Source organism: Hyla sarda, chromosome 5, assembly GCF_029499605.1.
Source record: "Hyla sarda isolate aHylSar1 chromosome 5, aHylSar1.hap1, whole genome shotgun sequence".
Lineage (NCBI taxonomy): Eukaryota > Metazoa > Chordata > Amphibia > Anura > Hylidae > Hyla > Hyla sarda.
In genome coordinates, this window is record NC_079193.1 from 174,936,070 (window position 1) to 174,951,233 (window position 15,164).

General features: G+C 40.8%; 1 protein-coding gene across 1 annotated transcript in view; it reads left to right on the plus strand.

Moving 5' to 3' along the window:
• Positions 1-5,656: 5,656 nt before the first annotated feature.
• LOC130273646 (band 4.1-like protein 4B) overlaps positions 5,657-15,164 on the plus strand; it is a 200,261-nt gene continuing 190,753 nt past the window's right edge. The window contains exon 1 of the mRNA XM_056520801.1: positions 5,657-5,917. Within this exon, the coding sequence (XP_056376776.1) occupies positions 5,857-5,917 (61 nt within the window). The 5' untranslated portion in view covers positions 5,657-5,856. The remainder of the gene's footprint in view (positions 5,918-15,164) is intronic.

Sequence of the window (15,164 nt, forward strand, 5' to 3'; positions counted from 1 at the left end):
CCAAAATCCACCACTTAAAAGTTATTGGTTGTTAGGGTATTTATTTAAGAGGTAGGGGGTGTGTTTTGTTAAGGGGAACACTTCATCTCGGCAGTCTGAAAAGGCAAGTCGTGGATTAACGGTATTGCATTCTGACTGCTGAGCCTTAGGAGCAGACAGGCTGTCCCCTTTCCCCCTCCCTCCTGTGGTCCTGGGGTCACTGTTAGGGCATTCCTGTGTTCCTGCGGGGGGGGGGGGGGGGCTAGGAGCAGGCCAATCACAGCCTCTACTTTTTCCCTGTGCTCCAGCTCCCTTAATAATATATATATATATATATATATATATATCTGCCCAGCCCTGTGTCCTTACTCCCCCACCTGGGTCCCGGAGGCTCGTCCCACCCTCCCTCCCCTGTTGTTGGTTTTTTATTCTGTTTTGCATTTGTTTTCTGATGTTGAATTTATTAAGATGCAGCAGGTAGGTTCCAATGTGAATAGGTCCGGTGGGAGCTGCACCTCCTCATCGGAATCGGGGAGGAAGAACCACTCAACCGTTGACCATCACCGAGTTAGTGCCTTAAAATGTTATTTATTAATAAAGCTGTGGCCAAAATCCACCCACTTAAAGTTATTGGTTGTTAGAGTATTTATTTAAGAGGGAGAGAGTGGGTTTTGTTAATGGGAACACTTCATCTCGGCAGTCTTAGGAGGTTGTCCCACCGCAGTTTCATCTTCAGACATGTTACCTCTTCTTTGTGTTACCTTTCCTCCACAGTTGCTGATTGTCTGTGCACTAATAGAGTAATCACTGTATATTATGTGATATAACCTTGTTACAGCAGTAATTTTCTGAGATTTACAACTCATTTTTAGTGTGGCTCATAAAAAACAAATGCAGCACAAAGGACCTTTGAAAATGTGAGTGGAAAAATGTAACTGATATTGCTGTAACAGAAATTACACTAGTTTATGAATATGTCCCCTAGTGTTCATTGTTGTTTGCTGTTGCTAATTCAAGAAAAATTTTTGGTAAATCGAAAGTAAAATTAAATATGTTCAAATCAAGCCCGAGAGAGTTGTAAGGTAATTACAATATGCTATTTTTATTGACAGATATCCATTGTCACCAGGCATAAAAAACACTGATCTACACTTTTTTAATGGTGAAGAAAATGGAGGAACACCTTTTACAGCAAAGGCTTCTGGAAGACATAACCATCACCATCAACATCATCACCATCATCATCACTCATCTTACGGACATCTTGCCACAGATAGCAAAGATAAGAGGAGTTCCAGTACAAGCTCTAGTACAAGCAGTAAGTTTCACATTGTTTGTAACAAATACATGAATGAACAATGCAATACTTTGTTAGTCATTTTTTTAAATGTTATTACAGAAGAAGTATCATGGGGAAAAAACATATCCCATATCCATAGAGGCAAATCTTGCGACTGCGATCTCCTGTATGGGAGTGGCGCGTCACGACCGAAGCGGGGGCCAACACACCCCCTACATTAATCTCCATGGGAGAGCCAAAGATAGCCGAACAGCTCTCCCATAGAGATATATGGAGGGGGCATGTCAGCCTTTGCTTCCAGCCCGGGCCCCGTACAGGATATTGCGGGGGATCCCAGCGGTTGAACTCTCCACAATCTAAAACATATCCCCTATCCTTTGGAAAGGGGATACGTTTTTTCCCATGACATATCTCCTTTAAAATCCTATATGCAGCTTCATATAAACATATGTTACCCTTAGATTAATGTGAATGCATGGGTATTACATGTTGCGTTACCATGCAGGCTTCATGTGACCTCATGCCTGCTGGGTAACGCCCTCATGCAGCAGCTTAAAGGGGTACTACCATGGAAATTTTTTTCTTTTTTTTAAATCAACTGTTGCCAGAAAGTTAAACAGATTTGTAAATCACTTTTATTAAAAAATCTTAATCCATCAAGTACTTTTTAGGGGCTGTATACTAAAGAGAAATCCAAAAAACAAATGCATTTCCTGTGATGTCCTGACCACAGTGCTCTCTGCTGACCTCTGCTGTTCATTTTAGGAACTGGAGAAAATCCCCATAGCAAACATATGCTTCTCTGGAGAGTTCCTAAAATGGACAGCAGAGGTCAGCAGAGAGCACTGTGGTCAGGACATTACAGGAAATGCATTTCTTTTTGGATTTCTCTTTAGCATACAGCCCCTAAAAATTACTGGAAGGATTAAGATTTTTTTAATAGAAGTTATTTACAAATCTGTTTAACTTTCTGGCACCAGTTGATTAAAAAAAAAAAAAGTTTTCCACGGTAGTACCCCTTTAAGCAGTGAGTAAGTGAGCAGACTTTAGAAGGCTATAACTTGATAAATGATTGCCTAAAATAAAAAAATAAAAAGTGATATGGACTCAGGATGACAAGATAAGCTCCCCTGTTTACTTAGTGGCAGGTACTCTTTAAGTAACCTTATAGACATACTGCATTATGTTTTTACTAAGATTTTTTTTTATTTTTTTATAAAATTGTTATACAGTATAACACAATAAAGTGCCAGCAATATTGTTCCAACAAACTGCAGCATGGTTCCTTATAGATCTCTCTTATGCAATTCTTCGATGTACTTCTTTTCATCCTGCAGCTAAGTCTTTCATACAGACAACAGTTCTCACCTACAGCTGTCTTTATAGCACTTCAGTCCTATGATTATTGATTGCTCTGTGTAAAAAGAATAACAGCTAAAACCAGATTATTCTGCAGTGTTACCCCTGTTCTTTTTGATATTTAAAGAGATATTCGTTACTGAATATTCAGTTTGAAATGATCTTTCCCTTTTTTTAATAAAGGTATATTTTTAGGAAAACTGTAATATTTAACATTAAGTAATAACATTAGCAGTATTATGTAGGAAATGTATCAATGGAATGACTGCTTTGATACTTGTAGTGACTATGATTTTTCAAGAATTTCCCAAATAGTTCACTTTAATGGATCTGCTGTTATATTCTCGTTCGCCAAACGGTGACAAATAAAGTTAAAGTACATTCTATGAACTTCTATGATTTAAGTTTATGTAAATACTAATCCTCACTCAAGAATTGGCTTATGTTTGTCTAAGTCCTGGCATAGATGCTGCAAACCACTTTGAGACAATTCGGTATTTCCCTTGGGTTATATTCACATGTACAGTATCTGCCCATTTGATGCTGTGTTCAGTCATTTAGTTACATTAATATCTGCAGCATCAAATCTACAACAGATCCCATATGTGGGAATATACCAATAATATTTTACTTCATTTATTTTGTGTTACAAACTTGTATTATGTAGATAGTTACTTGATCATAAATAATTGCAATGTCGTTTGTTTACATCTTTCTATACAATTGTGTTAAATACACCCTTTCAATTTAGTTCTTTAGTAGGGTAACAATATAACTAAGATTTATGTCCTAATATTATAAAGAAGAGAAGAGGCAAGAATCCTTTAAAGTTATTTTCATACTGTGGTCCACAGTGTATTTCCAAGGTATATGTTAAGGGGATTACCTGACATGTATGTCCAATGGATATATGCGATGGAGTGACATCTAGCATACCCCGGCATATTCTAATCGAATGGAATACAAAACTGGACTCTTTTGACCTTTTTTGAGTAATAGGGTATGGATGAGTTTACCACATACACTGGTTGCTTTCCTGAGAATAAACAAGTAAACAAGCTCTGCTAATGCAGGGTAAACACTTGAAAAACAGTAAAATATGCCTTCTACATCTGTGTTTCGATAGTGTCACCTATAGTACCTCTACAACAGCCACATTGCTCTCATACTAGTGACAGCCAGAAAGCCCACAAACCAGGCATGCCACTGTTTTGTGAGCTTTCTGGCTGTCACTAGTATAAGGGTAACAGTGTGTAAGTGCCAGACTTACTGTGTCCCATGCCTTCCTGCCATTTGAGCAGTTAGATACTGCAAAAAAAGAAGGGGTGTTCTAATATCAAGTGACTGCACTCCATTTCCTTCATTAGAAGCATTGGGGAGGGCATTCTTAGGTTTAAAGGGGTATTCCAGGCAAAAAAATGTTATCCCCTATCCAAAGCATAGGGGATGAGATGTCTGATCGCGGGGGGCCCGCTGCTGATACACCTGCAATCTCCCTGCAGCACCCGCATTCTATGCGAGTGCTGAATCTTCAGTTTCGGAAACCTCCAGGTTTCCGGGACTGGGGACATCATGCCACGCCCCCTCCATTCATGTCTATGGGAGGGGACGTGACGGCCATCGCGCCCCCTCCCATAGACATGAATGGAGGGGGCGTGGCGTGATGTCACGTCCCCAGTCCCGGAAACCCCGCGATCAGACATGTTATCCCCTATGCTTTGGATAGGGGATAAAACATTTTTTGCCCGGAATACCCCTTTAATTTCCTAGAGACCTGCTAATTCTGCTCTCTTTTTTTTCACCTCTGTGATGTATTGTCACCATCAGGGGCAGAACAGTCAACTTCACTTTATGTTTTGGGGTTTTTTTCTGCACAGTTCAGCCGGCACCGGTTTCAAATGAATTGCTGCCACTGGTATTGAGCTGTAAAGATACCTACTGTACATAGTGAACACCCACAAAATCAATGTTTGTAAAGCTTCTGAACCCAGCACTTGTGCGTTTTGAAGTAAACAAGTCATTGCTTCTGCAGTTGGATAGTTGCCAGGGAAACACACATGGGTCTCTTGTAGAAGAGGTGGTTACAGGAAATACAAAGAAGGTATGATCTGTGTCCCTGTGCATGTTACTGTATGCAGATCACCGGTAATACCTGTAGTGATCTTATATCTGTTACCATTATTTCCCTTTATTCAGTGATCTGCATATGGGAGCATGCAAAAACCACATGTACTCACTTCTATCCAAATCCTCAATAATGTATAAATAAATAAATAAATAAATATAATCTATACAATTAATAAATACATTTAGTGAACTATAACTCCTATCATAGTGTACATGTCCAGTGGAATTTTTTTTTTTTTAAATACTGTCCCCAGCCTGCTTCATAAAATTAAAAAAAGTTTAACTCACCTGCTTTCGGTATCAGGGCACTCTGTCTGCATTTCCCTAAACTTAAAGGGGTTATCCAAGATTTGTAAAATAAAGCTACTTTTATTTAAAAAAAAAAACAACAAAAACAGCTCCACATTTGTCTCCAGGTTGGGTGTGGTTTTACAACTTGGCTCCATTCACTTCAATGGAACTGAGCTGCATAACCATACCCAACCTGGAGACAGATGTGGAGCTGTTTTTGAAAGAAAGTAGCTCTGTTTTTCTATTCCTGGATAACCCCTTTAAAGGGGTACTCCGCCCCTAGACATCTTATCCCCTATCCAAAGGATGTCTGATCGCTGGGGTCCTGCTGCTGGGGACCCCTGTGATCTCCCTGCTGCACCCAGCATTTGTTTAGAGCGTCGGGGTGCAGCGCGGGAGGCTCGTGACATCACGACCGCGCCTTCTCAATGCAATTGTATGCATAGACTTACATTGAGGGGGCAAGGCCGTAACGTCACAAGCGGGGCATGGCTATGACATCACATGCCTCCGCCCAGCATCACCAGTCATCCGGCACGGAGCAAAGTTCACTCTGTGCACTGGATGTCTGGGATGCTGCAGCCGAGATCCCGAGGGGCCCCAGCGGCGGGACCCCCGCGATCAGACATCTTATCCCCTATTCTTTTGCGTGGAGTACCCCTTTAAGTTTCTACTGCTGGGGAAAACTGACAGTGCCATTCACCAATCACAGGCTGAGGCTAGACACCTCTGTGACCAGTGATTGGCTGAGCTGTGCTATAACGTCTCGTCTGCAGCTCTGGCCTGCTCTGGGGATTAGAATGTCAGCAGAGACCATTGGGAGGCTGGTCACCCTGATAGGCTACAAGGGAGCAGAGGAAGGTGAGTTAAAGTTTTTATTATTTAATATGGCAAGCTGGGGACAGTATTTCATTACAAAATTCCACCAGACAACCCTTTTAAGGTGCAGTCTAGATGTATGTCCTACATACAACCTTAGATGCTGTGTCTGTACCTGCAGAAGCAGGAGTAAGCTTTAAAATACAGCTGACACCATGCTTCAATAGCTGAAATTAGAGATAACATTGAATCTGGCTGTGTAAGCCCTTTAATGCTGCGATCAATAGCAGCCAACATTGAGCCCACAATGTCATTTTCAATGAAGCTGTTCCCCTTACTTAACTTTACTTTACCCCCAACATAGATCAATACAATGCAGTAACTTTGAAATGTTGCTGGAATTTGGTCACTAGTAACTGTCTATTTAAAGGGATACTCCGATGGAAAACTTTTTTTTTTTTTTAAATCAACTGGTGCCAGAAAGTTAAACAGATTTGTAAATTACTTCTATTAAAAATCTTAATCCTTCCAATACTTATTAGCTGCTGAATACAACATAGGATTTTTTTTTCTTTTTGGAACACAGAGCTTTCTGCTGACATCACGAGCACAGTGCTCTCTGCTGACATCTCGGTTCATTTCAAGAACTGTCCAGAGTAGGAGAAAATCCCCATAGCAAACATATGCTGCTCTGGACAGTTCCTAAAATGGATAGAGATGTCAGCAGAGAGCACTGGGCTCATGATGTCAGCAGAGACCATGTGTTTTTGTGTTTCAAAAAGAAAAGAATTTCCTCTGTAGCATTCAGCAGCTAATAAGTACTGGAAGGATTAAGATTTTTTAATAGAAGTAATTTACAAATCTTTTTAACTTTCTGGCACCAGTTGATTAAAAAAAATGTTTTCCATCGGAGTACCCCTTTAAGATTGTGCGTTAAATGTAGTCTTTTGCTTTTTAGCAGACTTGTTTCTTTGGTTTTTGACATGATGCATTTCTGGAGAGTAATAACATTACATGTTATGGATTTATTCTGACTGCCATATTTGGAGTCAGGAAGGAATTTTTACCTCTAGTATGAGTTTTTTTTTGCATTTCTCTGGATCAACTCAGCAGGGATTTAATAGGGTTATAGATTGAACTCTATGGACTCTGGTCTTTTTCGACCTAATGAACTATGATACTTCTCCTTTCTTATAGACTGCTCAAAAAATTAAAGGGAACACTAAGATAACACATCCTAGATCTGAATGAATGAACTAATCATATGAAATGCTTTCATCTTTACATAGTTGAATGTGCTGACAACAAAATCACACAAAAATTATCAATGGAAATCAAATTTATCAATCCATGGAGGTCTGGATATGGAGTCACACTCAAAATCAAAGTGCAATACCACACTACAGGCTGATCCAACCTTGATGTAATGTCCTTAAAACCAGTCAAAATGAGGCTCAGTAGTGTGTGTGTGGCCTCCACGTGCCTGTATGACCTCCCTACAATGCCTGGGCATGCTCCTGATGAGGTGGCGGATAGTCTTCTGAGGGATGTCCTCCCAGTACTGGACTAAAGCATTCACCAACTCCTGGACAGTCTGTGGTTCAACGTGTTATTGGTGGATGGAGCGAGACATGATGTCTCAGATGTGCTCAATCGGATTCAGGTCTGGGGAATGGCCAGTCCATAGCATCATGAGGTCTAGCATTGTCTTGCACCAGCATATGGTTTCACAAGGGGTCTGAGGATCTCATCTCGTTACCTAATGTCAGTCAGGCTATCTCTGGCAAGCACATGGAGGGCTGTGCGGCCCCCAAAGAAATGCCACTCCACACCATTGCTGACCCACCGCCAAACCAGTCATGCTGAAGGATGTTGCAGGCAGCAGAACGTTCTCCATGGCATCTCCAGACGGTGTTGGGCTGTAAGCACAACCCCCCACCTGTGGACGTCGGGCCCTCATACCACCCTCATGGAGTCTGTTTCTGACCGTTTGAGTAGACACATGCACATTTGTGTCCTGCTGGAGGTCATTTTGCAGGGCTCTGGCAGTTCTCCTCCTGCTCCTTGCACAAAGGTGGAGGTAGCGGTCCTGCTGCTGGATTGTTGCCCTCCTATGGCCTCCACCACGTCTCCTGATGTGCTGGCCTGCCTCCATGCTCTGGACACTACGCTGAGAGACACAGCAAACCTTCTTGCCACAGCTCGCATTGATGTGCCATCCTGTATGAGCTGCACTACCTGAGCCACTTGTGTGGGTTGTAGACTCCGTCTCATGCTACCACTAGAGTGAAAGCACTGCCAGCATTTAAAAGTGACCAAAACGTCAGCCAGGAAGCATAGGAACTGAGAAGTGGTCTGTGGTCGCCACCTGCAGAACCACTCCTTTATTGGGGGCATCTTGCTAATTGCATATAATTTCCACCTGTTGTCTGTCCCATTTGAACAACAGCATGTGAAATTGATTGTCAATCAGTGTTGCCTCCTGAGTGAACAGTGTGATTTCACAGAAGTGTCATTGACTTGAAGTTACATTGTGTTTTTTAAGTGTTCCCTTTATTTTTTTGAGCAGTGTATGTGTGATGTGATACTGTATTTATCAACGGATTTATGTGTTTTTTTTTGGTTAACTTTGGCCCAATTCTTTGGCACAGTGTCTTTTTGCTCCAAAGTTTGGCACATTCTCTCCACTGTCATTTTTTAAACTTGCTCAAAATCACACGGTCCTGTGTGGGATTTTTGCTTTGGTCAGTAATTCATTATTTGTGCCAATCAATCTTTGGTGCAATTTTGCGCCTTTAGGGGTTTTTTTTGCCACAATTCACCGGCAATGAAATTTTGTACATGGAAAACACACATAGCAAAGTCAGAAAATGTAAAGGCGTCATACTACATAAAATCATTTTTTTGTGAAAGCAGCAACCAGGGCTGCGCACCACTATCCTGCGACATGGTTGTCTCTGAGGGACCTTCACCCTCGGTTGAGCCAGCATCGGACATGGCCACACAAGTTCAGGAAAGGTAAGCACTAAAGGAAAAAAAAAAAAAAATAAATAAAAACACATTTCACATGGTGGCTATAAACCCCACAAAAGAAAATAACTCACGCCGCTTGCTGATATACTGAAGGAGGGACTCCGGAATGGGTGCTCTACATGGTAAAATACGCCGTCCTCTGTGGCAGTAAGTTCTGTTTAAAAGGTGCTGTGAACAGCTGATTTTGGCGTTTGCGACAGAATCATTAACAACGTGCGCCAAATGATAAATTTGGCACACGTCCGCAAAAACCAAAATGAAAAAAAAAAGGGTAAAAAGAAACTGTCAACAGGCAAAATTGGTATACCCCTCTATATGTCTACTTTAGTGCTACCTTGTACTGGAACTCGTAAATGTATAATTTACTTAGCAAATCACTAGCATATAACATATTAAACTCAACAACTGACAAGGATTTTCTATGAACATTGCAGAGACATGTCTTCCCTGGTGCTTCCAGGAGGATTCACCTGACTTAGCAGTATATAACTGGACCAGGATAGGAGGCAAGCTTGCCCATGTTTCCTTTTGGTCCCATTGATTTTGTTCTCTCAAATGATACCCATTTCTTTACTTTTTTTACATGGATATTCTTGCAGCACGCCTCACAAGGCAGATAGATCTTGAATGTAGATAGGACAAGGAATGATGTGGCTTACTTATATGAGGTGTGCCTGACTCAAGGTACACCTAAGGCTCACTGTGGTGGTGACCGAGCTGCAGAGCCTGTGTGCTCTCTTTGCTTAACTGGTCGCCAACTAAGGACGAGCCGGCTCATCCTGAGACGGCAACTGTTGTATGACGCGGGCTCCTTACTCGAGCCAGCGTCATACCGGCCGGCCCCCAGCTGATTCTTGTAGCTGGGGGCCAACCATAATAGCCGTGGCCAGCTATTAACCCTTTAGATCGCTGCTGTCGAAGTTGACAGCGGCGTCTAAAGGGAAATTTAAACGCTCCCTGGTGGTCCAGTGGGGTACCTCTCCTCCTATGCTGGCTTCTGCGCTGAGAAAGATAAAGCCTGGCAGGGTTAGGCTTTATCAATCGAGCGCAGATCACACAGAACAATGTGGTTCTATGAAACCACATTGATCTGTATGAGGAATCTAATGATTCCTCCTAAAAGTCCCCTAAGGGGACTACAAATGTAAAAAATAAAAGTTTTAAAAAAAAGTTTAAAAACACACACATTAACCCCTTTCTTATTAAAAGTTTAAATCACCCACCTTTTCCCAAATTCCATATAAAAAATATGTAACCATAATAAAAATGAACATATGTGGTATCACCACGTGCGTAAATGTCCGAATTATAGAAATATATTGTTAATTAAACTGTACGGTCAATGGCATACGTGCAAAAAAATTCCAAAGTCCAAAATAGTGAATTTTTGGTCACTTTTTATATTTTGAAAAAATGAATAAAAAGCGATCAAAAAGTATGACAAAAACAAACATATATAAGTAGGGTATCATTTTAATCGTATGGACCTACAGAATAAAGGGAAGGTGTCCTTTTTACCAAAAAAATTTACTGCGTAGAAACGGAAGCCCCCAAATTTCCAAAATTGTGTTTTTTCTTCAATTTGTCGCAAAATGATTTTTTGGGGAGGGGGTTTCGCCGTAGAATTTTGGGTAAAATGACTGATGTCATTACAAAGTAGAATTGGTGGTGCAAAAAATAAGCCATCATATGGATTTTTAGGTGCAAAATTGAAAGGGTTATGATTTTTAAAAGTAAGGAGGAAAAAACGAAAGTATAAAAACTCTGCGTCCTTAAGGGGTTAAGCCACAGCTCAACTGACTAACTAATTGGTTCCACTTCTAATCCCAAGAGAGGGGGCCTTACCTTCCATGGTAATTATTTAATATGGATTTTTATAACCACTCCTTAACCCCTTAACGACAATGGAGGTAAATGTACGTCATGGTGACGTGGTACTTAACGCACCATGACGTACATTTACACGCCGCCATGATCGCGAGCACAGGAGCAGTGCTCGCGTCATGCGCGGCAGGTCCCGACTGCTATCAGCAGCCAGGGACCCGCTGGTAATGGCGGACATCAACGATCGTGCGGATGTCCGCCATTAACCCTTCAGATGACGTGATCAATACAGATCACGGCATCTGCGGCAGTGCGGTACTTTGAATGGATGATGGGATCGCCCGCAGCGCTGCCACGGGGATCTGATCATCCAGCCTGTCCCCTCACCTGGCTGCGGCCGTCTCCCGGGGTCTTCTGCTCTTGTCTGAGATCGAGCAGACCAGAGCAGAAGATTACCGATAATACTGATCAGTGCTATGTCCTATACATAGCACTGAACAGTATTGGCAATCAAATGATTGTTATGAATAGTCCCCTATGGGGACATAAAAACTGTAAAAAAAAAAAAATGTTAAAAAAATGTAAAATTAAAAAGTAAAAAAAAGTGAAAAATCCCCTCCCCAATAAAAAGTTTGTTTTTCCTATTTTAAACCTCAAAAAGCATTAAATAAAATAACTAATACACATATTTGGTATTGCCGCGTGCGTAAAAATCTGAACTATTAAAATATATTGTTAATTATGCCGTACAGTGAACGGGGTAAACGTAAACATTTTTTTTTTAAAGTCCCAAATTGCTGCTTTTTTCACATTTTATTCCAAAAATAAATGTATAAAAAATGTATAAAAAGTAAAACCTATGCAAAAGTCGTACTGATAAAAACTACAGATCATGGCACAAAAAATGAGCCCTCATATTGCCCCATATACAGAAAAATGAGAAAGTTATAGGTGGTTAAAATAGGGCAATTTCAAACATACTAATTTTGTTAAAATGGTTTGAGATTTTTTTTAAGCGGTACAATATACATGGGTTTCATTTTAATCACATTGACCCACATAATAAAGAAAACATGTAATTTTTACCGGAAAGTGTACAGCGTGAAAACAAAACCTTCCAAAATTTGCTAAATTGCGAATTTCTTTTAAATTTTCCCACATAAATAATATTTATTTGGTTGCGCCATACATTTTATGGCAAGATAAGTGAAACAAGCCCTTATATGCGTCTGTGGATGGAAATATAAGAGAGTTATGATTTTTAGAAAGCGAGGAGGAAAAAACGGAAATGCAAAAATAAAATTGGTCTGGTCCTTAAAGGGGTACTCCGGTGCTTACACATCTTATCCCCTATCCAAAGGATAGGGGATAAGATGCCTGATCGCGGGAGTCCCGCCGCTGGGGACCCCCGCCGCTGGGGACCCCCGGGATCTTGCACGCGGCACCCCGTTTGTAATCAGTCCCCGGAGCGTGTTCGCTCCGGGTCTGATTACCAGCGACCACACGGCCGGTGGCATGTGACGTCACGCCTCCGCCCCCGTGTGAAGTCACGCTCCGCCCCTCAATGCAAGCCTACGGGAGGGGGCGTGATAGCTGTCACGCCCACTCCCGTAGGCTTGCATTGAGGGGTGGAGAGTGACGTCACACGGGGGCGGAGGCGTGACGTCACACGCCGCCGGCCGTGCGATCGCCGGTAATCAGGGTACTAATTACAAACAAGGTGCCGCGTACAAGATCTCAGGGGTCACCAGCGGTGGGACTCCCGCGATCAGGCATCTTATCCCCTATCCTTTGGATAGGGGATAAGATGTGTAAGCACCGGAGTACCCCTTTAAGACCAAAATGGCCTGGTCCTTAAGGGGTTAATGCCGCATCCTGTATCATTAAAAATAACAAATTGAGAAGTTGGTATATACATGGTGGGCCATCTATATGGATACACCTTAATAAAATGGGAATGGTTGGTGATATTAAAGGGGTACTCCGGTGAAAACCTTTTTCTTGTAAATCAACTGGTGCCAGAGAGTTAAACATATTTGTAAATTACGTCTATTAAAAATATCTTAATCCTTCCAGTACTAATTCGCTGCTGAATGCAACAGAGGAAATTCCTTTCTTTTTGGAACACTGATGACATCACAAGCACAGTGCTCTCTGCTGACATCTCTGTCCATTTTAGCAACCGTGCATAGCAGATGTATGCTAAGGGCAGCATGGTGGCTTAGTGGTTAGTGGTTCCCACTAAGGCCAACAATAAATAAAGCATTATTCTTATTATAATAACGTCAGCAGTGAGAACTGTGCTCGTGATGTCATCGGAGAGCATTCCAAAAAGAAAAGAATTTCCTCTGTAGTATTCAGCAACTAATAAGTACAGGAAGGATTAAGATTTTTTAATAGAAGTAATTTACAAATCTGTTTAACTTTCCAGAGCCAGTTGATTTAAAAGAAAAAAGGTTTTCACCGAAGTACCCCTTTAACTTCCTGTTTGTGGCACATTAGTTTATGTGAGGGGGGGAAACTTTTCAAGATGGGTGGTGACCATGGCAACCATTTTGAAGTCGGCCATTTTGAACCCAACTTTTGTTTTTTCAATTGGAAGAGGGTCATATGACACATCAAACTTATTGAGAATTTTACAAGAAAAACAATGATGTGCTTGGTTTTAACGTAACTTTATTCTTTCAGGAGTTATTTACAAGTTTCTGACCACTTATAAAATGTGTTCAATGTGCTGCCCATTGTGTTGGATTGTCAATGCAACCCTCTTCTCCCACTCTTCACACACTGATAGCAACACCGCAGGAGAAATGCTAGCACAGGCATCCAGTATCCATAGTTTCAGGTGCTGCACATCTCGTATCTTCACAGCATAGACAATTGCCTTCAGATGACCCCAAAGATAAAAGTCTAAGGGGGTCAGATCGGGAGACCTTGGGGGCCATTCAACTGCCCCACAATGACCAATCCACTTGATGTGTTTCCCTCTTTATGCACTAAAGCTGGCACGTTCCCTGAGTTTTTCCAAGAAGATGGTGCACCACCACATTATGGGTGTCAGGTCCGAGCATTCCTAGATGAACAGTTTCCTGGAAAGTGGATTGGTCATCGTGGGCCAGGTGAATGCTGACACCTCTGTCCATGTCAGGAACTGTTCAGAGTAGAAGCAAATCCCCATAGCAAACCTATCCTGCTCCAGACAGTTCCTAAATGGACAAAGGTGTCAGCAGAGAGCAGTAATTTAAAAATATGTTTAACTTTCTGGCACCAGTTGATTTAAAAAAAAATGTTTTACAGGGGAGTACCCCTTTAACTTCAAATCTTATTTAGATAATTCCGTTAAAAAGTTGCCTGCGCTATAAGACCTATAATGTGCAGCATTGTCTCTCCTTGTTAGCCTGTCTGTTCTGGTGGGACCAATAGCCTCCTTCTTGGTTTCATGACACAGCATGATTTTAGCTTAGAGCGTATATATGGAACAGAACTCTTTTGGGATTCTATAGGGGCATGAAGTTAATGCTAGTGGTATATGTCTACATAAGGAATAGAGATTGATATTGTTTGCTGCTGCTCTGTTCATTTATTTTTACGTCTCCATGCTTCAAATGCTGCATTATATACATTGTTTTGCTTTCATATAGTTTATATTGTTTCCTAAAAATATAATTAGTATATAAAAATATATTCAAAATTGAGTTTAACTTTTTTTGTGCCCAAAGTAAAATGCATCTTTTTAACCCATTAAGGACCACAGATTTTTCATTTTTGCACTTTTGTATTTTCCACCACACCTTTTAAAAATCAGAACCCTTTCAATTTTATACCTACAGACCCACATGAGTGCTTGTTTTTTGCACCAACAATTTTACTTTGTAATGACATCAATCATTTCCAACAAAATCTACTTTGAAACCAGAAAAAAAAAATACTTGTAGGACATAATTGGGAAAAAGTGCACTTTTCTGTAAAAATGACACTTTCTCTTTATTCTGTACGTCCATACGGTCACAAGGATACCTAATTTATATAGGTTTTATTTTATTTTACTACTTAAAAAATATATATAACTATATGCACCAAAATTAGAATGTTTAACATTATCTTCTGACCCCTATAACTTTTTTATTTTTCCGTATACGAGATGTTTGAGGGCAACATTTTTGCACCATGATCTGAAGTATTTATCAATACCATTTTTGATAGGACTTTTTGATCGCTTTTAAAAAAATTTTTTAGGGTATACAAGCGACCAAAAACATGCAATTTTGGACTTTAGAGATTTTTTTTACTTATACGCTATTGACCGTGTGATTTAATTAACATTATAGATGAGCGAACTTTTGAAAAATTTGATTTGGCCGATTCGCCGAATTTTCCTCAAAAATGTTGTTCGGTCCGAATTTATTCGCGGCAAATCTGTATAAAAAGGGCT